The sequence below is a fragment of the Trematomus bernacchii genome, unplaced genomic scaffold (genome assembly GCF_902827165.1).
Source record: "Trematomus bernacchii unplaced genomic scaffold, fTreBer1.1, whole genome shotgun sequence".
NCBI lineage: Eukaryota > Metazoa > Chordata > Actinopteri > Perciformes > Nototheniidae > Trematomus > Trematomus bernacchii.
The window spans coordinates 351,216-376,352 of record NW_022987708.1 but is presented as its reverse complement, the minus strand read 5'-3'; the positions used below and the strand labels follow the sequence as shown (position 1 = coordinate 376,352).

Genomic DNA, 25,137 nt, shown 5'->3' with positions numbered 1-25,137 from the left:
AGATGGAGAGGACGACGAGGACTTGCTACGTGGAGGGGAGCCAACGGCAACCGGACAAATACATGAGGGAGGCCCGATACGTCACTCATCTGGAGTATAGAGGACCAGGCACGCGTAGAGCAGAGTGGAGAAGTGCGATCACAGAGCCTGCCGAGGCTATAAATGACTTTGATTTGTTGTTTAAATAGGGGGCCTACAAAATCTATCAGCCCCAGGGCCTGATGGCAGGTTAAGGCGGGCTTGGGTCCACCCACTTTACCTCTGCTTACACCTATATGCTGTGAGCTGATTATCGAGCGGGTGTACTGTGTGTGTGCGTGTGGGGAGTGTTGCATTAGAACATTTCACTGTAGCCCGGTACCTTAATGGGAAACCCTACATGTTTGAGCACCCTCTATGAAACGTTAAGCTACCCCACAGCACCCCCAAAACAAAATCTCTGGCGCCGGCACTGTGGGCTAAGCCCTGAATGTTTCCAGGTCCAGGAAACGCCCCTGGTGTTGAGGAATAGGAGGGGACTTCCTAAAGCAGTCTTTACATTTCCTTAAGGTTAATGTGACTAAAGGGTCAGGGCTAGGGTCATTTAGAGTTCTTCAGGAGGAACGTAAACGACAGCATAATAACATCACATAACATCTTAACATTAAAAATGAAACATCAACTTTTACTATGTCAGCATTTTATTTTTTCTTCCACTTATTCCCCTCCCCTCAGCCCTTAGTTTCAACAGCATTCATCCCACTTTGAGAGCAGAGGGAAAGAGGACGGTGGGGCATTTTAAATGATTGCACATGCTATAGTACTGTCTTTCAGCTTGAAATGTCATGGAATGGATCGCTTGCCTTTTTATGAGACCCTTTTTATAAGAAAGTTTGGTGAAATCCTTTTAATGTTAACTCCTTAAACCATCTAGCTGATATTAATATTAACTGGTAATAGTTGTTTAAGGTTTTTTCCGTTCAAATATTCCTTGTGTATTTCAGTTCATTCTGTCTGTTCTGGTTCTGTTGGTGGCCCTTAACTTCTTCCCAACAGAAACTGGATGAATCTTAGAGATGCAGAGACGGGCAAAGTGCTGTGGCAGGGAACGGAGGACCTCTCGGTACCGGGGGTAGAACATGAAGGTACAGTACACACGCCTACCACATATTAATCACATTCATACAGCACACAGCACAAGCTCTTTGTAAGCCAGGTAAGCTGTGAGACATCATGTGACTTGGTCTAAAAATAAGAATGAAATAATAAATATAATATTCAAATAATACAAATAGATATATGTAAAATGTACCGATCAGAACAACTGAAAGGCAAATTAAACAATAAGATTATGTATGAAATCAATAATAAATATGCATGAAGTATGAACAGGGGACAATATGCCACACAGACAGATGATGTACTGAGCTCATGCACATTTATTAGTTTTAGATAGCCGGGTTGAACTAGATTCACCCGTTTGACCTATTTCCAACATCATTATACGAGTCAAGAAGAGTCAAAAGTAATTCATGGCAATATTTTTTTTCACATGCGATGGCTACTTTTATTTTATTAAGGAAGAAAAGTATTCACATTGAGTTCAAATTAACCCTTTTTTTACTGGAAAAACAATTCTGAACATGCAGATTCATTATTTAAAAAAAGGCTTTTTTATATCCTATCATGAATTATCTGGACAATCCTTCTTGATATTATCGTACTGTGAATTAATCATTATAATCCTAGCCATTCAATACAGTCGCTACATTCTTACTATTACTGAAGGAATACATAGAATAACTATAAACATTAGACTCTTTTTGGATATAAAAGGTTTATATTGTAAATAACAATGATGTGTAGTATTATTGATGCAAATGTATTTTACCAGTATAACTTCGATATTATGTGATCCAGCTCAGAAATCTCAGCTTTGTTCAATGTATAGGGACACCTTTTTGATAATAAACAAAAAAATCATGATGTAAAGAACAATGCTCCCAAATCAGCTATAACAAGAGGCGCTTTCACACCGGAGTACTTTTCCCCGTACTTTTCCCCGTTTAGTTCCGTTAGTGCCTGGAATTTTGCGTTCACACCAGCCGCGGCGTTATGGGTGGGCCTACTGGGCCTAGGCCCACCCACTCTGGCACTGGGCCCACCCATTCATTGATAAAAAAATGACTGGGCGAAAATATAGTTTCCAACATTTTTGATCAAAATTAACAATTAAATAATAAAATTAAAAGCAACATTAATTAATGTAATCAGGCCGAACTCATAGTCGAAGCGCAGGAGCAAACACATCGTAGAACGTCTCGCGGCCGCGCGCAGACGAAGGAGGACAGTGGACTGGACAGACACAAAAAATATACCGCGCTCACTAACGATGTCACAACAATCGATGTTCAGGTTTTTTAAAAGAGTAAGAACAAAGTCGGCGCCGCCGGAACCACCACACTCATCCTCACAGCAGGTGACGCCTCAGAGAGACGAGAGTGTGTTTAATGTTGTGCCCCGCTGAGCTCAGTCCCTCTGCGGGACGTAGCACCCGTTGCAGGATAACAGAAAATAGCATCCCAGTGCCGGACCTATCAGCCATAGATGACCCGGCGGCTACACAGCCAAAGCTCATAAAGTAGGCTACCCTCAGACACTTTTCGGACAAAAGAAAAGGAGCTTCGCTGCCCACTGGAATAACAAGTACACATTCTTGGAGTATAGCATTAGCAAGGACAGTGTGTTTTGTAAAATGTGCCGGCGAGAGGCGGGGCCGGCGGAGAAGATACATTCAGTCGCCATGGTTACAGGGACTGGAAACATATCGACTATGCTCTCAGTAAACACGAATGTCATTCTAGGCATAGCCTATTTTTATTAGATTATTAACAAAAATCGTGAGAAAACATTTGAACAGGCCCAGCCGAAATTACATTGAAATCCTGGCGCCGTGGCTGGTTCACACCAAAAAGAGAACTTAGTTCAGAGAACCTTTACCCCCATTTTTAGTGCCTGCTAGAGAGGTGGGACTATCCTGGGGAGAAAAAAGTACCAATTTCTGATTGGCTGGGCGAATTGCCAACCACGCCCCCTAAAACTCTGAAAAGTTTTTTGAAGCCGCCATTGTATTTACTGGCATTAGCATTATTAGCATTAGCATCATTAACATTAGCCCCGCGCACCAACGGAGAGAGACTAACTTATGGCAACACAAAAGAAAACATGGGAGCGGTGGAGTGATGAGGAGGTGTCGGCGTTCTGGCGATTTACTTGGAAGGCTTCAGTAGAAGCTGCTGGGAGTCCCAGCAGCGTCTACTGAAGCCAGTCCCCAACTCCGGGGACTTCCGGCCGGGGACTTCGGGTGGCAGTATACGCCGTGAAGTGGTTTGCGGCCTGCCAGTAAACCCAAAGCAGAAGAAGAAGAAGTGACGTCAGCGGCTTCATTTGCGTAATCTTCCCTCAGGGAACTTATTCCGGTGTGAACGCGATCGGCTCTTTAGTTCCATGGGGGAACTAAGTGCGGCAAAGTACTTGGTGTGAAAGCGGCTAAGGTCATTACAAGCCCTCATCTCTAAGTGAGGGGGAGCCTTCAAGTTCAAAGTGCTCTGTTTCTCTGATCTCTGCTTGCTTTCCTGCCTCAGTGAATTCTGATTTCTCCCCCTCTCTGCAGCTCGCGTCCCCAAGAAGATCCTCAAGTGTAAAGCTGTGTCCAGAGAACTGAACTTCTCCTCGTCAGAGAAACTGGAGAAGTTCAGACTGGAGCAGAAAGTGTTCTTCAAAGGACAGTGTCTAGAAGGTAACCTGAGTTATGGACAGTACATTAAAGGTCACCTATTATGCAAAATCCCCTTCTTCATGTCTTTTATACATGAATATGTCTCCCCTCTGTGTTAAGAGATTGGGAAAGGTACAGGATCCATTTATATGAAAACCTGTCTGAATATAAGCCAATCAGATTTTGGCCACTTTGTGATGTCACCATGTTTTTTTGGGTTGTGTAACCATTAGCCAATAACCACCCGCCCACCTTTATCACCTCAATCTCATGAAGTTAAAAAAACAAAACAATCACATCACAGAGAGGCGTGGCCAGCAGCAGCTCATTAGCATTTAAAGCTACAGACACAGAATCAGCACTTTAGGAACAGGGCTGAAACAGAGGGGTTTATGGGATGCTGCAATGATCTGTTTGGTGTTTCAGACAAACACTTCAGAGACATGTTTTGTATATATCTGAGACTTATAATATATTGTTGAAAAAGAGTATAATAGGGGACCTTGTGCCCTGTAGAGTTCTGACCACTGTTGACACTATGAATCCCAATGCTTAACACTATTCCTCTCATCTTGTGTGTCTGTGTTTCGGGATCTGATGACTATTTAAACCCCGACTCATTGGTACCTGTTGCAACAAAATGCACTCTTCCAGCCACAGACAAATTATCTGTATTACATCATCTGCAAGGTCAGAATGCAGGGATGTTAAACTACCTTTCTTGGTGTTGAACAAACTAATGTACCTGTCTTGCACTTAGCCAGATGGTTATTAAAATATAGTCTTTTCCTTCCAACATTTTTTTAATCCATTGATGTGTTTTACCTATTCTTATTTTTCCCTCTTAAGAAGCCCCCTTCCCACCCACATCTCTTTGTGAACACACTGTTTTACTTTAAAATATGCTATGTTCATTCATATTTAGGATCTTTTCAGAGAACTAATCACTGCAGCTCTATCATTGCTGTAACCTGCAGGCTCCCATGCTTTATGCCACACTGGTTACACATCTGAGACCACAAGTGTGAATGGAAATAAAACATGTATTAGTTGCACTACTTGTTTGGCCAATCATTGAAAAAGGAAGTGAGATCTCTGCATGCACAAAACCGAACAACTTTGGTTTCCTTGTAAAACCCATAAGCTGTGGCTCACATGTGCAAACCAGGCGTGGTTTCTTATAGTAAATGGTTAGGCTTTGCATCTGAGATCTTCTGGAATATTAATTTTAGAGTGTTATGTGCACACTGTGTAGTTACGCTGCTGAACGGCATGCTCTAGCATTTCTATGGGGGGGTTCAGGACCCACTGTCGCCTCTTTTTCAACGATGTGGTTCTAGGATTGCGAACCAGTGTTTGGTGTTTTCACTGCAGCAACGCCAGCTCTCTGCAGGAAGTAAAGAAGTGTGGTCAGAGCCACATACGCCTAAAGCTGTTCATGGCAAGTGTAGGAGCCATTTTATAGGTGTTGTTGGTGTCTCAGTTTATCTAATTTATATGTATAATGCAATATTATTTTGAACACTTGGTGGTGGGGTTTAGCTGCACCGGGTGTATAAAGGGGTCACAGGTGACAGGAAATGAGGAGGACACAGGAGGAAGAGCACACCAATTCAACCAGCCCGGCAGATGCTCATACCACAACCCTTTGACACAGTATAAATAAACCTTGGTATGTAAAGCAAAATAAACATCATTCTAAACTGCAGCAAAAGACCGGAGATCATCTGTTTGTGTCTGCGTCTGGATCACTCTAAACCCTCCTGTGAATTAATGGCAAAGGATATAGAACATTGGAACAGTTAAAATTGCCATTACAGCAAGAGTAGAAAGTTGTCGCCGAAATAGGAGCGCCAAGATCGCAAAGCGGCTAAAACACTACTACACACGCGTATATATAAAAATTGTATTTGGCAAAAGAAGAGTATAAAGGTGGAGAAGTCGTGCATGACAAATTACTTTGGCTTCGTACGTTTAATAGTCATGATGAAGCCCATCCAGGGCTCTGGTGGGTGGGAAAGCAAATTGGTTTGCACTTGGTTCGTAAGTTAAACCAACTGCTATCCAAACCAACAGGGAACAGAACTGTGAAAAAAGGGTATGAGAAGTATTTTTGATGATTGGCATTTTAGAAACGGAGGTTTAAAGTGTGCCTCAAATGCTTTCTGCCGGGTCCCTAACATGGGTCCTAAGAAGCAGCAGTTGATTCATAAACCCCAGGTCTGTAGTGTATAGCTCCCTGAGGCCCTGCTGTACAGAGGTGAGCGTACAGAGAGCCCCAGGAGACAAAACACCCCGCGCCCCCCCCCCCCATTCTCAACACAACATGTTTACCATGCTGCCTTTCGAGTCTTTATATATTGGTGCACTAACGTATGGACCTTGTGTTAATATGGAACTCTCTGTGTCTCTGTCTCTGTCCAGAATGGTTCTTTGAGTTCGGCTTTGTTATCCCCAACTCCACCAACACATGGCAGTCTCTGATAGAAGCAGCTCCAGAGTCCCAGATGATGCCAGCCAATGTTTTAACGTGAGTCAGATCCTCTCCATTTACCCTCTACAGCAGCCACACCAGCCCACACACACTGACACACAACATGTGCACATTAACAGTATTCCCATTGTCAATATCTGAAGGATACGGATAATGTACAGCCTTTCAAATAAGCAGGTAATGTAATGTTAGTAATCAGTTACTTTGCAAGTTAATATTATTAGTACAGAAATTAAATTGACTATTGAATTTAGTGTTCTATTATGGATTGAGATACCTTGGAGTAAAAAAGGCATTTTCCTGCTGCAAAAATAAAATGTTGTTCACATTAATGCATCATTAATTAGAAACCAGTGAAATAGGACATAAAATGGCCACTCTGCATAGTGAGTACATTTAGTTCTGATACTTGAGTATATTTTGATGCTAATAAGTATGTGCTTTTACTTAAAGGGGCCCTATTATGCTAATTTTCAGGTTCATATCTGTATTTTGTGTCTCTACTGTGACATGCTTTAAAGGTAGGGTAGGTAAGTTTGAGAAACCGGCTCGAGATACACTTTTTGTTATATTCCATGGAATGCTCTTAACATCCCGATAGCAATGAATATCTTAAGTGCTTTGACAAAAGATCCATAAAAAAATGTCATCTGTGGAAGCCGTAGTACTGTAAAAAGCACGACCAATCATTTTAGCCGGCCCGGCTAAAATAACTGGATGGCCTACCTGCCTGTCAGCCTTCCATCTGTGCACAAACGTATCTCGTGCCCTCATTGGTCATGTGCGCGTTCGTGTGTGTTGGAGGAGGGGCTCTATAAGGAAGTGGCAGATTTTCTCCGGTTGTGTATTTTCAAATTCTAGCGCACTCAAGCCGGTTTCTCCAACTTACCTACCCTACCTTTAATGTTCAAAAAGGTCTTTATTTTTCTCATTGCTCTAATTGGTTAGCTCGCCGGCTGATTGGTCAAGCACTTAGAGATGTGTAGGAAAAGTCAGATAACACACTACAGGAAAGGGAAAACTCCAAAAAGCATAATAGGGACTCTTTATGTAACATTTGGAATGACAGACTTTTACTTAAAGGTCACCTATAATGCAAAATCCACTTTTTCATGTCTTTTCTACATAACCATGTGTCCCCTCTGTGTAAAGAGATTCTGAAAGTTTCAGGAAAAAAGATTCTCTCTCTTTTTGTCCTGATCCATTTATATAAAAACCTGTCTGAAAATGAGCTGATCAGATTTTGGCCACTTTATGATGTCATAACGATGTTTTGGCTTGTGTTACCATTAGCCAATAACCAACCAAGGTTTCAGAGACATGTTTTGTATATATCGGAGACCTATAATATATTGATGAAAAACAGTATAATAGGGGACCTTTAATTAAAACTGTATTTCTTAACTGTGGTATTAAAAAAATTAAATTAAATTAAAAAACGGAACTTGCCCTTGTGGGATGATAAAGTGGCTTCTCCTAATTTGTATTATGCTGACTGGTTATGTCACAGTTCAGTCCTGTCCCACTTCCTGTCTGTAGTGTTGTGCACAGATTTCTTTGTGTGCAAGCTTTTATAAACTGAAAGTTATTTAGATCATTCGCCCGTCAGATTTTATTGAAGGTACATCCTCACTGTGGTGTTATCATAAGAAGCAGGAATGTAAAGTACGTTGGAATCAGCTGAAAGGTTTCTTAAACATTAAATCTTGCAGACACAGTGCTTAAGATATATCGTGCTAAGTGAAATAATCCGTTAATGTTACCGTGTGTCTCTGTTTTCCAGCGGGAACGTGATAATAGAGACTAAGTTCTTCGATGACGACCTCCATGTCAGTACCTCCAAAGTACGGCTTTTCTACGTCTGACCTCCAAACCCCTCACTCTACCTTCCAAAATGCTGACGTCCTGCCAAGGTCTTTAAATTACAAAGGTTAGCTACAATTCGGAGCAGTAAACGTCTCACGGCTGACTTGGGATCATCACTTCTCCCACAGTCAGTGAAGTGTTTGGTTGTTCTCTGTTTTGTGTCCACCTGAAAAGACCTTGGACAGGGGAGAGGAGGAGAGAGCCGTTTCCTCTGTTCCATGATCCACACTGTAAATACATTATCTCCAGTAAGCCAGCGAGCCACTCTGAGATAAAACACCCCCCCCCCAACCCTCACTCTAAGGTTGCATTAACTCAGGAACAGAACATCAGACATGTAACCTGTCTGTTCAAAACTCTGCTCTGCTCTCCATGTGTCTCCTGAGCGTTTCCTTTCGCTGTGTCCCACTCCAAAGGACACTTCCTGTGGCAGAATACATCATCAAGTCCCAGACTCAAAATCCCAAGATCCTTTGCACTAGTCAGTTCACGTTTCCTTGTAGTCAGAAAATCTATTCTCAGAGAAATGGATCAAGTTATACAGACATATTTGGGCTTCTTAAGTGTAAACGCTGACAATGACCCCTTAATGCATCATTAATGGTGGTCCAATCCTCTGCAGTGGGACACAGTTGTCCCGCCTCCTGCTCCATTAGCCCCAGTAGATCAGTGTGGTGATGGAGGACCACACTTCTTTACTTCCTGCTTTATCTGGAATCTTCTTTTTGCCTGTATTATTGGGATGAGAAGCTGCACACTGTTGTTATGATGACACGTGTGGAAGGAGGCTTTTATGTGCTTAAATACTCTACTCTCAACTAAACCATCTTTTATTCTCATTATCTCTTCACTTGGCTCCGCTCTGTACATTCTCACTTCCCATTCCGATTCACTGTTTTTGTTTTTTTTCTTAGCTGCTAACTGAGCTGTGTAAAATAGACTTGTGTTTTAATATGACAAACGTTGTGGATTAAAGTTATCCAATGTTGTAATAACATGCAGCGTGTGTGTTTTTTTTTTTGGGTTGATCATGTAATTAAACACAGGGACATGTGTTACATAGTTTGTGGTTTGCACAGTAGGAGTGTGAAATGAGAGCAGCTAAACTAAACTGGGACTAATGTCCTTACACACCAAACTGACACCAAAGAACACGTCCCGACGGAACGTCGCCTCACGTCTCCTTGGCCTTGGCCATGTTTCGCACTGGAACACACCACAAAGACTTCAGCCGGCGGTCAAGTTGCACGTACGAACTGCGCATGCGTGAGTGGCAATAACTCTCCTTACCAGCAGGCGGCGGTAGTGTGTATTCGTCATTCAAAAGAGGCAACAACCGGAAGACAGACTGCGTGATAACCGAGAGAAGAAGAACAGACTGCGTGATATAAACAAACAACAAATAGCGTGTGCGTTCCATTTTCGAGAAGCTCATGGGGCTTTCCCGAACCTGTGTCGAGAGCTGGAGTTAAATGAAATCTCAGCCTTCTTAATAGTTTGTTTGGGTCCCTCACTTCCGTTTCGCTTGTCATGCACGACTACACGACGCTCATGGACGGCCCGACATCTATCGACGCCGAAAATCGGCTTGGTGTGTAAAGGTCACACCGAGCCGATTTTCGGCGTCGATAGATGACGATAGATGTCGGGCCGTCCATGAGCGTCGTGTCGCCCTACTCAGATTGGTGTGTCTTTTCGGCCGTGCCGACACCTTCCGCCGCCGATTCGACAAAGGCCGTCGGCCAAAGAAATCACTCTGATTGGCTGTTCAGCTAGCGAATCAGTGCATGAGAAGCGAAACGGAAGTGAGGGACCCAAACAAACTATTAAGAAGGCAAATCTGAGATTTCATTGAACTCCAGCTCTCGACACAGGTTCGGGAAAGCCCCATGAGCTTCTCGCTGTAGAGTGAAAATGGAACGCACACGCTATTTGTTGTTTGTTTATATCACGCAGTCTGTTCTTCTTCTCTCTGTGTATCACGCAGTCTGTCTTCCGGTTGTTGCCTCTTTTGAATGACGAATACACACTACCGATGCCTGCTGGTAAGGAGAGTTATTGCCACTCACGCGCAGTTCGTACATGCAACTTGGCCGTCGGCTGAAGTCTTTGCGGTGTGTTCCAGTGCGAAACATGGCCAAGACGCAGGAGACGTTCGGTCGGGACGTGTTCTTTGGTGTTATTTGGTGTCAGTTTGGTGTGTAAGGAGCTTAAGGACCTTAAATGCACTGTGATTCTAGGACTTATTTAAGGAGGACACAATGTGTGTGTGTGTGTGTGTGTAGCTGTCCTCATTCAGCCAAGGTGAGTTGGTCTTTTTCCCACATGTATCATGGTTGCACAGTGTAAATAAAGCACCTTTCCTAGTTTTTTTTGATGTCTCTGAGTTACCTTCCTAGTCACTGGTCAGGCTTTCCCACTTTTGTTTGACCATTTTAAAGTAGTCGTACTGATCATATATATATATATATACAGAATCAATATAGATGTTTTTTATTTTAAAGAAAATTCATATTTTACATCGTAAAAAAACTGTAAATTATAGTGTCCGTCCAAATATTCTTTTTTACTTATAGTGAAAACTACCCTTGAATGATGGGTTAGTAGACTAAAAGCTTTAGGAATCCAAAGTACAACATATAAGGACCCTGTATCAAGATTGATGCAAAACAAGTGACATTTGACCTTTTTAGAGAGATTTAGCAAAAATAAACCACTTCTGGGGTCATTTGGGTGGATTTTCCATATCTCTGGCTTCCCTTGCTCGATTTTGATGGTTGACACCTCTTTCTGACCGTTAGAGCCAATAGAATCGAAGGGGGAGTCCCCCACACACGTTGTGAAGAGAAAAGGTGGGGGCTTCGCCTATGTAATTTTCCATCAGAGTGAACCTATCTCTAGCTTTGACATCTGGGGCCTCATTTATAACGCCTTGCGTAGGATTGACGTAGGAAGGTTGCTTACGTAGTACAAAGCACAAAAATAGGTACATACATTTTCCGCCATTTTCCGATTCACAAAACGTTGCGTACCGGCGAGGGAAGTGCGTACGGCACTCCCTACGCCTGTTTCCCTTGATAAATCACAATCGACTCGTAACGCCCATATTTGCCTATACATAGTCAAAGAAACGCCCATTCATTCATTCATTTTGACTGACTGCATGAAGAAGATCGCAGGAAATTACGATAGAACAGCTAAAAAAGACATCTCACACCGTGTCAGATTTTGGTTATTGTGGGGAGGTCGAGATAAATCATATTGTTTGGTGGATGCAGTTTGAACCAGAGTAGCAGCATGGAGGTCGGATCGTCACCAAAATAAATAAATAAGTGGTCCGAAAAAAGTTAATGACAAAAAAAATACACATAACCTTCCTCAGGCAGTGTGTTTGTACCGGGGACAGGAGACACCCCCTTGATGAGAAACTGTAAGAAATGATCGGGGAATCCCTCCGGAGTGGCATACAAATATAATCACTTCTCTAAAAGGCAACTCATTTTAAATATAGTTAGACATATTAAAAGTAATTTACAATAATAATATTGATATTAGTAATAAGCTTTATATTTGTATAGCATCTATTACAAGAATTGTAGCAAAACTCGCTTCACAGCAGTTCAATAAACAGATTAGTATAACATGACAGGATAAAAGCAATGTAGAGGAGCGGCTACATTTCAACACATATATCCACTAAGATTAATACATGAAGACTTGTGACTCGGACTTGACTTGGACTCTTCTTAGGTGACTCAGACTTGGACTCGGACTCGAACACAGGTAATGATGACTCGGAGTCGGACTCGACTCGGACACTCCTTGGGTGACTCGGACTTGGACTCGGACTCGAACACAGGTAATGATGACTCGGACTCGACTCGGACACTCCTTGGGTGACTCGGACTTGGACTCGGACTCGACTACGACTCTCCCTTGGTGACTCGGTCTTGGACTCGGACTCGAAGAGTGACTTGGACTCGTGAATTGGTGACTTGACTACAACACTGGTTTATGGATTATCAGAAATCATTTCAAAGGGACACAGACACATTAGATTAACCTATGGATTAACTTCAGCAGCGTTTTTATCGTTTTAATGCCATTGAAGACCACTTTGGAGAGACTACAGAGCCAAGGTAAAAATGTTAGCATGTTTAGCTACCTAGCGTCACCTGTTTTGATGTCCGTTTTTGCTTATAACGTCGCAAATACGTATAATTGAGTGGTAATGTCGGTGTCAATCGATTCTGTGTCACCTCACGATGTGAAACGATGTGTTGGATGTGGTGAAAAGATAAATAATAAGGTTTTGTGAGTGATTTTCGGTGCAGAAAGGTGTTAGCATTTTTCGCTCGTTGCTAATTCAGAAGCTCAGTGTTAGCATTGTGGGTTTTCTTTTGAAAAAAAAATAAAAATGGTCAGTTAGTTTCTTCCCGTTACATGGATATAAAACATTCATAGTTTTATTAAATGAACATGCCCTCAGACACTGTTTCCTGCAAGATGTTGCGGCAGTGCCCCGGTACCGGGGTCTCTCGGGCTTAACAGGTTAAATTTATGTTTTTCATTCCAGGGTTTTTTTAATCTTATAGTGTTTTAGTCTGCTGTATTATTGAGGTCCCAAACACGGAATTTAATTCTGAGTTGCAAATTCTTGGCATTGGAAAATAAACCATGGATAAATCCAAGTCACATTTGAAAAAAGATTTTAATTCTGCTAGTATAGATTCCTTTGCTTTTACTGCCAACAATTCTCCAGATGGGTCAGATGTAATCTGATTACCGTGAGTTTACTGGTGGGCAGTGGTGATGAGCTGTTTCTCTGCTTCACCCACAGCCTCCACCTCCTTAAGAGACAGGACTACTGTTGGAGCTCACTTTATATCAGGCTTTTGTATCTTTTCGTTTTCTGAGACAGACAGGCCTGGGATCAGTACATATTTGAGATGTACTGGTGGTGAAAAGAAACTCATAAGTAGCAAAGTCACAAAACAAGGGACAAACTGGGATAACACCGTGAAACACAAGCAGCTAATCCACAGGGAGGAAACAGAGTGGAAACATGGACAGGAATCCAGACAAACAGAACAAAACCATGCAACACATTGACAGGTACATTTAGAACACACTGACACTGGGAAAGACGGATATACTGTATATCCTACAGAGAGCACTACTCGCACTGACAAGAAACAGCTGAAAAGGGTTAAAAGACAGGTGGAAAGAATCAGGGCGGGGCAAACAATCACAAAAAGGTGGGAAAACACAGAGGAAGTGGAACAAGACAAAGTGCAAGGAGAGGGTTCTACTAAATAAAAAAAAAACACAAATACCAACACCAGGATCATGACAACATCCTTGATGAGATGTTTAGATAAACTGCAAAGTAAAACATATGCACTAAGTTAAAAAAATAAAGTTTTGGTAGTCACAGAACATACATGTGGGCCGTGAGGGGACAGAACATGTAACATAAACCCAGTGCTCAGGTTATCATCACTAATCATCATTATCACTATCATCATCAGGTTATCACCCCTGTGGTGTGATTCATGTCTCATGGGGGGGGTGGTAGCTTTAGAGAGCTCTCTCCTGAAAGGCTCTGATAACCTCAGCTCAGTGAGGTAAAGGCACACCTTTATATAATTATTATAGTTATAAAAAAATAAGAGAATAGATAAACAGGTATAAAATACTATATGACAGTAAAAAAAAGTTGTTATTAATAAACAAGAATACAGTTTGAAAGGAGAGTGATTTGTAAAATATCCATAAATAAAAAGTAAATCTGTTTTCAGTTCTGTTTCATATGGGTGTTGAGAGATGTATCCATAGATCTCCTAATGTTGCTCTCAAAGTGCACCAGATTGATGCTTTCAACTTCAATATTAAAAAAAAAATCTTCCCGGGGGAGCATGCCCCCCGGACCCTCCTAGAGGAGGTTAGGTCCACCCCCCACTTAAATCATGTTCAAATGGATAGGATACTAAATACATTTGCACACATCTTGTGTCCATATCTTTCTGTTTTGGTGGTCATGCCACACCGTGCACGTGAATGCATGCGCAAGTCATAGTGAGTGTCTGCATTTTGGGGGGGGGGGCGCCAGCTAAAATCTTGCCTAGGGCAGCAAATTGGTCAGGGCCGGCCCTGCCCTTAGTGCAGCTGCTGTTCCACCACTTTGTCTTACAACATCAACAGAATGCTACAGCTTGACTTCACCACTCCGTCTATTTCTTAGAGAAAACTTTATTGAAAGTGTGTAGTCATTTGTTATTTTCAGTCATGTGTAGTTCGATTGTCAAGAAATATTCATCACATTCATCCATAGACTGTGTATATATATAAAGCATTCAACACATCACGGAATATGGATCCACCTCACAGGGAAACTTTGAACTGTGTGATGGCCTCCAATCAGTTTGTTGGTTCATGCTTTTAAATGTCAGCATTGATAAAAAAACAGGTGTGAGCGGAGGTCATGTTGGAATGCGGCCGCGGAGGTACTCCATCACTGCGTCCGTTCCTCGGGCCACGATGGCTGCTCTGGGTGCACGGAAAGGGTTCCCCTCCAGACTCAGACACCTACAAATAAAGAACAAACATATTGAGCCCTTTTCACAATAAAGTTCTGTAAACAGCTGAAAGACTTTACTTAAGAAACCATCTGAAGGAGTTATGATGCAGTTTAAAGAGACGTGGAAAAATACTGGTCACATCTGAGGCTCATCATAAAACACAAACAGAGCAATGTTTCATTAGCTGGAATTTACAGGTCTTTGACCGAGAAATCCAGTCGAAGTCCAACAGATATATAATATCTCCAGTCATGATGTCCAAAGAAAGTAGATTTAAAATAGGTAGACAAGTTGGCATCAGCCAAGCAACAAGATGCCATCACTGTAAAAAGAGCGCTCCGCAGCTATGGAGGACTTATTGAAACTGTTTTTTAGGATTTGTCTTGGCCATTGAAATCTTCTCGGACATGTTGACCAGCACCCAATTCTTCTACTGGAGACGCTGCTTCAGAACAGAGGACAAAGAGCTGAGACATTGAGACACATGGGGACGATGTTCAGGACCAACCTGAGGCTGCTGCACAGGCCCAGCTCAGGGGGGACGTTCAGCAGGTCGTTGTTGGACAGATCCAGCGTCGACAGATTAATCAACTTCATGAGACGATGAGGGTCCACCCCGTTCACCTGGTTGTTACCAAGCAACACCGTCTCCAAGGAAACAATGTCATAGAGGACTTGAGGGAAGGACTTGAACCTGGGATCAGTAAGAAGACACTGAGTGAACTCATTCACTACTTTCTCTCATCCAGAATGTTACTGGTTGGTCAGCTGATGTGATTGACAGCAGCATCACAGTGACTCACCTGTTGTAAATGAGGGTAACAGAGCGCAGTTTGGTCAAGTCTTTCATTTCAGACGGTAAATCAGTCAGCTGGTTATTCCTGGAAGAGAAAGAGGCGGGACATATTCAGACATGAATGCAGTCTTCAAACCAGAGGGATCACAACGCGACAGATGTATTGATTGATGTATTGTTTCTTTTATCTTTCCTAGGGTGGACAACCCTCAAGTCTTTAGGGGGGGCGTGCTTATTAGGGATGGGTATCGTCTGAAATGTATCGATTCCGATTCTGCTTATCGATTCCGGTTCTTATCGATTCCCCGTTTCGATTCCAAAATTGTTAAAGAAAGAGGTCAAACAAAAATATCTTTATTCTTTTAAGCTTTAACTGACATTTTTACAAATAAAAAATATACATGCAATACAAATGTATTACACAATAGCTGTGCTTTATTTTAACTGAGCTATGCCTGTGGCAAGCTATTAACTTGCCATAGGCATAGCTCTCTGCCTTGTCTTTTTCTTTTTTAGTGTAGTGGAGCCTCACTTTAGAGCGTTTACCGCAATCCATCTTTGGTGTTATGAAGTGACTGAGCTCGTGAACTGTCTACGGGAGGGCGGGGGGAACCTCGCTGCGGGGCAACTGTGGACCTCTGTCGCCTGTCAGCGCAACTTACATGGTGGCGTTTAAAAAAAAATAAGGGCGGTGCCGGCCATCAGCGAACCGAGCCGGCCGTCAACGGCCCGCTGACGGCCGGCCATTCTGTGATTCTCCAGAACACACAGATGGCCAGTCCGCCGCTGGTTACCCTGTATTCCACCACCGCGGCGCAGACGGACACGGTGGAATACAGGGTCTACCGCGTTTAGGAACCGTTAAGCAGAACCTAAATTGTGTATTTTGTATGGGTACCCGGCATTTTCTTATCGGTTCTCATCTGGAACCGAGTTTCGGTTCCCAACCCTAGTGCTCATCCTATTCTTCTCTAAGTGTGTGTGTGTGTGTGTGTGTGTGTGTGTGTGTGTGTGTGTGTGTGTGTGTGTGTGTGTGTGTGTGTGTGTGTGTGTGTGTGTGTGTGTGTGTGTGGTGTGTGTGTGTGTGTGTGTGTGTGTGTGTGTGTGTGTGTGTGTGTGTGTGTGTGTGTGTGTGTGTGTGTGTGTGTACCTGAGGTCAATGTTTGTCAGCTGCAGGAACTTGCAGATGTCAGGAGAGCAGCAGGTCAGTTTGTTGAAACCCAGATTGATGTCTGACAGAGAAGAGACGAACTCTGCCAGCCTACAGGAACACCGACACACAGTTACACACAGTTAATACACTCTGTGATCTCACACACTTGCCGATAAGAGTGTGTGAGTGTGTGTGTACCTGGGGGGTATGGAGGTCAGCTGGTTCTTGCTGAAGTTCACAGAGGTGACAGTGGTGTCTGCTGCAGCATCAAACAGCTCTTCAGGAACATCCGCTGCCTGCTTCTCACTAAACACAAAACAAGACTCAGAAATGTATTTTACAATATCATTTACTATATAAATATATTTGTTAACGGACCTGTAATCCAGTAACTTGAGAGTCTTAATGTTGTGGACATTAACTCTGGCCTGGCTGGGTAACGTCATGGCCGTCTGTTGTTCCTCTGCTTGGTCAGGCTCCTCTGCAACAAACACAAAACTTTTTTCAGTAGACCTTTTACACAGCGAGATAAAGCACGAGTAGGTCCAGTCGACTGTTTCACAACTTTAAATGCATCTCAAAGTTTCAGGTGTGATTTCATGATTACTGATGGTAACCACGAAATATGTCTGTGTACAGAAATGCTCTCCGAATTTCCAAAGCCAAGGATTTGTGTGTCATGAACGCCCCCTTTAGATTTAGTAGAGAAAACAGTTGAGAGTTAGCACAAAAGGTGAACTGTACCTTGAATTCTTCCTCTTAAATATTTCAGAAGCTCATTGGTTCCTTTCTGTGGTGAGGACAACAGAAGCTGTTAGAAACTGAATCCGAATGTATGTGAGCAGCTGATGTAAACACACAGCTGTAGTAAAGAGATCTCACTGATATGCCGTCAACAATGTTTTGCAGCATTGAGGCGAATCATTGATCTGTCAGATAGTGTGTTCAGCAGTGAATTCTAGTGTGAATTCATGTTTCACTGTGTGTGTGTGTGTGTGTGTGTGTGTGTGTGTGTGTGTGTGTGTGTGTGTGTGTGTCCTACCTTGAGCAGATCTCTCCTGATTCCTCTCAGAGGGTTTCCCTCCAACAGCAACACCTTCAGGTCAGGCAGCAGGCTGATAGAGGCTGGAAGACTGACCAGAGAAAGATTCACATTACGTTAATAAATGTATCATTTGATCTGGAACATGGCTTACACATACCACACAGATTATATCACCTAACATCTAGACATAATTGAAAGGAAGTGAACATGTGTCCATAATAGTTTTCTAGTGAATAGTGCTTTGTTTTCAATGACGATTTTTCTTTTTAAAGCTAAGTCATGGTGCCGTTGGTGACCTACGTGCTGAGGTCATTGTTGGTGAGGTCGAGGCGTGTGAGCGTGCTCAGTGTGGAGATCTGTTCAGGGAGCGTCTGGATTTTGTTGTCTCTGAGTTCTAAAAGAGAAATGGCTTTCAGGCAGGATAGCTGCTCCGCCTCCAGCTTCTCAATGTGGTTGTTCCCCACATACAACTCCTGCACACACACAGACAAACACAACATTAAACAAACTGCAAACATTAGATAAAATCATAGTCCACTTTGGTGTTAGGACTTTCCCTCTAACACTTGTATGCATTGGACTACATGTTGTGCTTTCCCTTTGCATTAATAACAGGAGGATGGATCAGAAAGCTCGGTCAGCATTATAACTCCACCTGGGGAAACTCTGCTATTGCTATGGTTACCTTGAGCGCGGGTGCAGGGAGCTTTGGGAGGGCGCGTAGCTTGTTGTGTCTGAGGTAGAGCTGCTCTAGAGCCAGCATCTCTGATAGGCTGGCGGAAATGTCAGTCAGCTGGTTGTTGCTGCAGTCCAACAGCTTCAGATCTGTGACATCAGGAGAGGAGTCAGTCACACCTTGCCATTACTGCGATTCATTCTACAATAGTTGCTTTTATGATAACTTTCCAGAGTTGTAAATTCCTTTTTACAATCCGTTGTGAGTCTGACAAGGTTTTAGTATTTTCTTACTTTTGAGCTGTGCCACGCTGTCAGGCAGAGCGCTGAGCTTGTTGTGACTCAGAGTGAGTTTCTGCAGAGAGGTGAGACGGCCCAGGCTGGAGGGGAGGTCCTTCAGAAGATTGTTGGACAGGTCCTTTTAACCAATCACAACAAACAGTTAACTTAGGTCAACCAATCACATCAGAATAGAAGGAGTCTCTATATTTTACGGTATGTGTGGTTGTTACCAGCTGGGTCAGGTTCTCCAGCTGTCCCAGTTCCTCTGGCAGGCTCTCCAGACGGTTCTGCTGCAGTGACATGCTGCAGAGCTTATTCAGAGAGTACACCTCCACCGGCAGAGCACTCAGCTGGTTATGACTGGGACACAGGAGGACAAACACACTTCAGATTTGTCCCCACTCAGGGCTATGTGCTGCTGCCCTGTGGGGCCAGAACCTGTTTTTATTTTTCATTCTTAGTGTTTAATGATGCTTAAATACACAGATAAGTTTAAAGGTCCCATGACATGGCCATTTCTCCTGATCATAATTCCATTGTTGAGGTATACCAGAATAGATTTACATTGTTCAATGTTCCAAAATCACATTGGGTTCTCATACAGCATCTCTGTACAGTATTCTGTCCTAAACGGCTTGTTGGAGCTCCTGACCCCCCTCCCTATGAGCCCAGTGTGCTCCGATTGGTCAGCTCGCCCACTTTGTTCTGATGAGTCCACCACCGTTACAGCGGAACATCAGTGTCATACTGATATTCTGTACAAACTGTGAAGTCCACTGAGACAAATGTAACATTTGTGATATTGGGCTATATAAATAAACATTGATTGATTATGTGTTACAATGGCGTTTGTTAGCAACCAGAAAAATGACACCAGAAATGACAAACAGATGAGAATGCTGCGTGGGGTCGGGGTGCCGTGTTGGCGGGACGTTGCGGGGCCCGCTGCTCCGCCCTTCGAGGCTCGAGGAGCGGACAGTGTGAGCTGGATTACTGGTGTCGTTTCCTGGTTGCTGCGTGGGGTCTGCGAGACAGCGAGACACCGCAGACCTCAGCCTGAGCACACACATACACTCACAGCCAGGCTGTTCGCCACACAGTTCGCCACACACTCACAGCCTGAGAAAAGATAAGGCTGAGTGAGTGTGTGTGCCGGCGAAACTCCGCGGAGTAGCGCGGCTGAGAAAAGATAAGGCTGAGTGAGTGTGCGTGTGAGGAGCTCCACGGATTGGTCCATTTGGACCAATTGGTCCATTTGTTCGTCGTTACGTCACCGTGACCAGGAAGAAAAAAATTGAAAAAGAGAAATCTCCAACGAGGCGTTCTGGGGCAGCATAGACAGGTCTTTTCTGTGTTAGAGTTTTACTCGCTACAGGGTGTACTTTGAGGGTTTGTGACTCTGCAGAAAAAGCTACATAACTCACAAGGGGACGGGTAATAACCGGAAAAGCATGGCATGGGACCTTTAATGTAGATTTGCATCCATAGAAACATTGTTAAATGTCATGATGAAAAATATTTTTGGTTGTGATAAATCAGGAAAAGTAATGCAGGCTACAGTGTGTGCGTGTGTGTATCTTAACTTGGCAACATAATTCAACTTAGAAGAGCATCATTCACAAAATTAAAGAGTACTTTTTTTTTTATTAAACTAGTCATGTTTGGTGTTACTTTAGTTCGTTCCATGTATTGTTAGGACTTAGATATGATCACATTTATGCAGAAATACAAAGACTAGTCTTTTTTCTTTCCTGTTCCTAGGTCTTCACTTTGTGTGTGAGTGTGTGTGTACCTGAGTCGCAGTTCATGGAGCTCCTGCAGTTCTCCCAACGCACTGGGTAAGCTGCTCATCTGGTTGTCATGGAGCTGCCAAAGAAAATTAACATACATTTTAATAACAAAAATTAAAATTATAAATGCTCTGGAGTGACTACTTCTAAGTACTAAGATGGGTTCTTTATATTTACTGTGTTAAAGGTCCCATGTCATGGCCATTTCTACAGATCATAATTCCATTGTTGAGGTCTACTAGAATAGATTTACATTGTTCAATGTTCCAAAATCACATTGGTTTCTCATACAGCATCTCTGTATAGTATGTGTATTCACTCTCTGTCCTACACGCCTTGTTGGAGCTCCTGCCCCCCCCTCCCTATGAGCCCACTGTGCTTTGATGTGTGATTATGTGTTACAATGGCGTTTGTTAGCAACCAGAAAATGACACCAGTAATGACAAACGGATGAGAATGCTGCGTGGGGTCTGGGTGCCGTGTTGCCGGGACATTGCGGGGCTCACTGCTCCGCCCTTCGAGGCTCGAGGAGCGGACAGTGTGAGCTGGATTACTGGTGTCGTTTCCTGGTTGCTGCGTGGGGTCTGCGAGACAGCGAGACACCGAGGAACTCAGCCTGAGCACACACGCGTGAGTGTGTGGCGAACTGTGAGTGGAGATCCACGGAGCCGCGGCTGAGAAAATATAAGGCTGAGTGAGTGTGTGTGTGTGAGGAGCTCCACGGATTGATCCATTTGGACCTGGGTATGGTCACGTCACTATACTCGGGAAGAAAAAAATGGAAAAAGAGAAATCTCCAACGAGGCGTTCTGGGGCAGCATGGACAGGTCTTTTCTGTGTTAGAGTTTTACTCCCTACAGGGTGTACTTTGAGGGTTTGTGACTCTGCAGACCGTTTACATGCAGAAAAAGCTACATAACACACAAGGGGACGGGTAATAACTGGAAAAGCATGACATGGGACCTTTAAGGCCTCAGTAGGTTCTATAGTTAGAAAGTCAATGAGTTAATGAGTTAGGTTAGCAACACATTAAAGGAGTTCTGGGTCAATTTATGTCACATTATTGGATCCACCAATTAAAATGAGTTTGCTTTTTTACACCATATGTGTTTTTTTATTTGTTGTTGTCATTGACTTAGTCAATTGTGGTATTGTTCATTTAAAAAGAAGCTTTGGTAACTTGACAGACTTTTGATCAGATCTTACTCAGGCTTGTGGAAGAAAACAACGGCAATGGGTTTCACCTGTTGGAGGAGCAACTAAGCCAGGCTTTTTATTGATTAGTTGGTGTTCTGGTTTAAAAAAATTAAAATAATAATATTTTATCTGTAAAAGCTTAATTTGGTGGCCTTCAATACACTATACTGCCACTGTTTAATTATATACACTAATGAATGAGAATTGGGATTCTACTGTTTTTCAGCTCACACAGTGGGTAAATAGCTGTTAATAATTTTGGGTGGCATCTTTTCACTCCCTTTTTCTTCTCTTTTGATATACTCCAAACCTATGGTCAGTAAGCAGGAAAAGAGTAATTGTGACAGGATAACCAATACATTCAAGATGGATAAGACTTACTATGTAGAAAAAACATACACATACAAAAGTGTACCGCGTACCCAAACGGCATCGTAACGTCTGTGTGCCGTATTTGGAAAAAGCCACATTTTCAGTTATTTGCGCAGTGCAAACAGGAAGATTCTGCTACCGTTTTGTTTTTCAGAATTAGCTCGTCTAAAGAGGATAACACCTGTCTGTGCAATCAATGCAATTCTTCATGTGCTTTGTCATGAATGATTTTGCTCATTTTTGTCTCTCAGTAAAAGCACCAATAAGGGTTGCATCCATGCATTATCGCTAATGAGTGAGCTCAGGGTGTAACTTACATCTAGTGTCATGAGTGCAGGCAGTAATCTGATGTCATCAGACAGCTGTGTGAGCTGGTTGGACGACAACAGCAGTTTGGTGAGGTCAGTCTGTTCCCACCAGCGATCTGACTCTGCAAAGGAAACATTCTGCTGGGCCTCCAGAGGTGGGTCAACGTTTAGACGATACACCTCCTTAGGAACTGACACACACAAATATAAATGGATGAATAAGTTAGTTGATAATATAGGAGACCCATTCTCTTAAAACATGCAAACAGTGACAGCTAACAGTTCCCTTGTTTTATCTCTTGAACATGCTAACAGTGACAGCTAACAGTTCCCTTGTTTTATCTTTTTAAAGGGCCCATGTCATGGCCATTTCCACTGATCATAATTCCATTGTTGAGGTATACTAGAATAGATTTATATTGTGCAATTTTCCAAACTCACATTGGTTTCTCATACAGCATCTCTGTATACTACGTGTATTCACTGAATTTCACTCTCTGCCTTTAACGGCTCGTTGTAGCTCCAATAGCTCCAGCCCCCACCCTCCTTGTGAGCACAGTGTGCTCTGATTGGTCGGGACGTTGTGAATCACGCTGAGCTCCATGGAGGTGTTGTTTCCTTGTTTAGGATACACAGCGAAACACAGCCAAACTCATCCTGAGCACACACAAACTCACAGCCGGATTAAAAACAATAAGTGTGCCTTGATATTGAGTAAGAAAAAGGTTGATAAACGCTGTGAGAATGGGTCTGCAGAGAGAATTTCGCCGCGATCCCAACTGTCTGTTATCAGCCTGCAGCCAGGGAGGAGAAATCAGCAGAGCTGCTGCCTGCACATAGAGTGTGTGTGTGTGAGGAAGTCCGTGGATTGGTCAATTTGAACCAATCAGCGGGGGCTTAACGTAACGGCTCCGCGGACGTAACGTAACGGCTCCACGGATTGGTCCATTTGGTTCCGGGTACGGCATGACATCATGCCGTACCCGGAACGAAATGGAATTATCAAATGGACAATGAAGTATCTCCAACGAGGCGTTTTGGGGAGGTATTTTCTGTGTTAGAGTTTTACTCGCTACAGGGTGTACTTTGAGGGTTTTGACTCTGCACACCGTTTACATGCATAAAAACCTTCATAACACACAAGGGGACGGGTAATAACCGGAAAAGCATGACATGGGCCCTTTAAACATGCTAACAGTGACAGCTAATAGTTGCCTTGTGTTATCTCTTGAACATGCTAACAGTGACAGCTAACAGTTCCCTTGTGTTGTGTTATCTCTTGAACATGCTAACAGTGACAGCTAACAGTTCCCTTGTTTTATCTCTCGAACAATGAACATGCTAACAGTTCCCTTGTTTTATATCTTGAACATGCTAACAGTGACAGCTAACAGTTCCCTTGTGTTATCTCTTGAACATGCTAACAGTGACAGCTAACAGTTCCCTTGTTTTATCTCTTGAACATGCTAACAGTGACAGCTAACAGTTCCCTTGTGTTATCTCTTGAACATGCTAACAGTGACAGCTAACAGTTCCCTTGTTTTATCTCTTTAAACATGCTAACAGTGACAGCTAACAGTTCCCTTGTTTTATCTCTTGAACAATGAACATGCTAACAGTTCCCTTGTTTTATATCTTGAACATGCTAACAGTGACAGCTAACAGTTCCCTTGTGTTATCTCTTGAACATGCTAACAGTGACAGCTAACAGTTGCCTTGTGTTATCTCTTGAACATGCTAACAGTGACAGCTAACAGTTCCCTTGTTTTATCTCTTGAACATGCTAACAGTGACAGCTAACAGTTCCCTTGTTTTATCTCTTGAACATGCTAACAGTGACAGCTAACAGTTCCCTTGTGTTATCTCTTGAACATGCTAACAGTGACAGCTCACAGTTCCCTTGTTGTATCTCTTGAACATGCTAACAGTTACCTTCTTTCAACCCCCGACCAGACAGGTTGAGCTGGCCGCTCTTCCTGGCCGCCTTCAGCAGACCGGAGGGGACGGTTGGCTCCGTCTTCTCTGTCTTGAAGCCCGCTATAGAGCCCCCCTGACCCGCTCTTTTAAATCGAGACATGTCCGTATCGGTCCGTATGTGTAGCGAAATGAGCCAAGTGTTTAAATATGTAGCAAAGTCCACACCCACTTTGCTTCCCGCCCACGGCCCACCAACCGCAAAAGCAGTTAGGCCTACTCTTCTTCTGCGTAAAATGTTTATTTTCGGTTAGCTGACCCGTTTTGCAGTGCATTACCGCTACCTACTGGACAAGTATGGAACAAGACATTATCAAAGACATTTCACCAATGGGAAATCGTTGAGATTAGGGTGGAAAATAAATAGACAAACGAAAGGGAGGAAACACTCTTTTGGCCAGATCAGTTCCTTTTAATACATAGATAAATAATTACAAAATAAATGAATACAAATCAACCAGAATGAAATACTAATTTGTCATCAGGGTTAAAGTAAAAGGTAAGAATCGGAAAATAATTTAAAGGAAATAGGAGACATTTGAAAGGGAATGAGAAATGAGAAGTTGAAAATGGAAAGGCTCTCCAATAAAAACAAGGGTGCTTCCAGAGCTTCGGTTCACCGGACGGCAAACACTCTGTCCCCTTTAGTTTTCATAGAAAATAAGACCTCTGCTCAAGGATCTCAAAGTACAGACCGCCACGTGCATGACTAAGAAGTCAGCAATATAACAGGGAGTGGTAAACCAGACCTCTTGAAGAGTTGTGTCAGCACTGGTAGTTTGTTTTTACATTATACTGCATATTGTTAGAGGATCAACAACATGATAGCAAACACTGAAGCAATGGC

At 43.0% G+C, this 25,137-nt stretch overlaps 2 protein-coding genes across 2 annotated transcripts in view; one reads left to right on the top strand and one right to left on the bottom strand.

Moving 5' to 3' along the window:
- pde6d (phosphodiesterase 6D, cGMP-specific, rod, delta) overlaps window positions 1-9,114 on the top strand; it is a 28,374-nt gene extending 19,260 nt beyond the window's left edge. The window contains exons 2-5 of the mRNA XM_034140825.1: window positions 1,036-1,124; window positions 3,653-3,778; window positions 6,182-6,287; window positions 8,035-9,114. Of these exons, the coding sequence (XP_033996716.1) occupies window positions 1,036-1,124; window positions 3,653-3,778; window positions 6,182-6,287; window positions 8,035-8,116 (403 nt within the window). The 3' untranslated portion in view covers window positions 8,117-9,114. The remainder of the gene's footprint in view (window positions 1-1,035; window positions 1,125-3,652; window positions 3,779-6,181; window positions 6,288-8,034) is intronic.
- A 5,231-nt stretch (window positions 9,115-14,345) lies between these two features.
- lrrc40 (leucine rich repeat containing 40) lies at window positions 14,346-24,507 on the bottom strand. The gene is made up of 15 exons (XM_034140834.1): window positions 24,249-24,507; window positions 22,326-22,507; window positions 20,442-20,515; window positions 18,880-19,009; window positions 18,662-18,785; window positions 18,378-18,517; window positions 17,993-18,165; window positions 17,690-17,780; window positions 17,392-17,437; window positions 17,026-17,128; window positions 16,846-16,953; window positions 16,645-16,755; window positions 15,502-15,579; window positions 15,207-15,392; window positions 14,346-14,705 (listed from the first exon to the last, which is right to left on the bottom strand). Exons 1-15 carry the CDS (start codon window positions 24,391-24,393, stop codon window positions 14,600-14,602), a joined length of 1,797 nt encoding a protein of 598 aa, XP_033996725.1. The 5' UTR covers window positions 24,394-24,507; the 3' UTR covers window positions 14,346-14,599.
- Window positions 24,508-25,137: the final 630 nt, after the last annotated feature.

What these genes read in the sequence shown, in the direction of transcription:
- lrrc40 (XM_034140834.1), bottom strand. Translation starts at nt 24,393, where the DNA reads ATGTCTCGATTTAAAAGAGCGGGTCAGGGGGGCTCTATAGCGGGCTTC. An exon ending in ACCAACAATGACCTCAGCAC is followed by an intron (nt 17,781 to 17,992) that starts GTAGGTCACCAA and finishes TTCTCTGGTCAG; the next exon opens with TCTTCCAGCCTCTATCAGCC. An exon ending in GTTACCCTCATTTACAACAG is followed by an intron (nt 15,393 to 15,501) that starts GTGAGTCACTGT and finishes TACTGATCCCAG; the next exon opens with GTTCAAGTCCTTCCCTCAAG.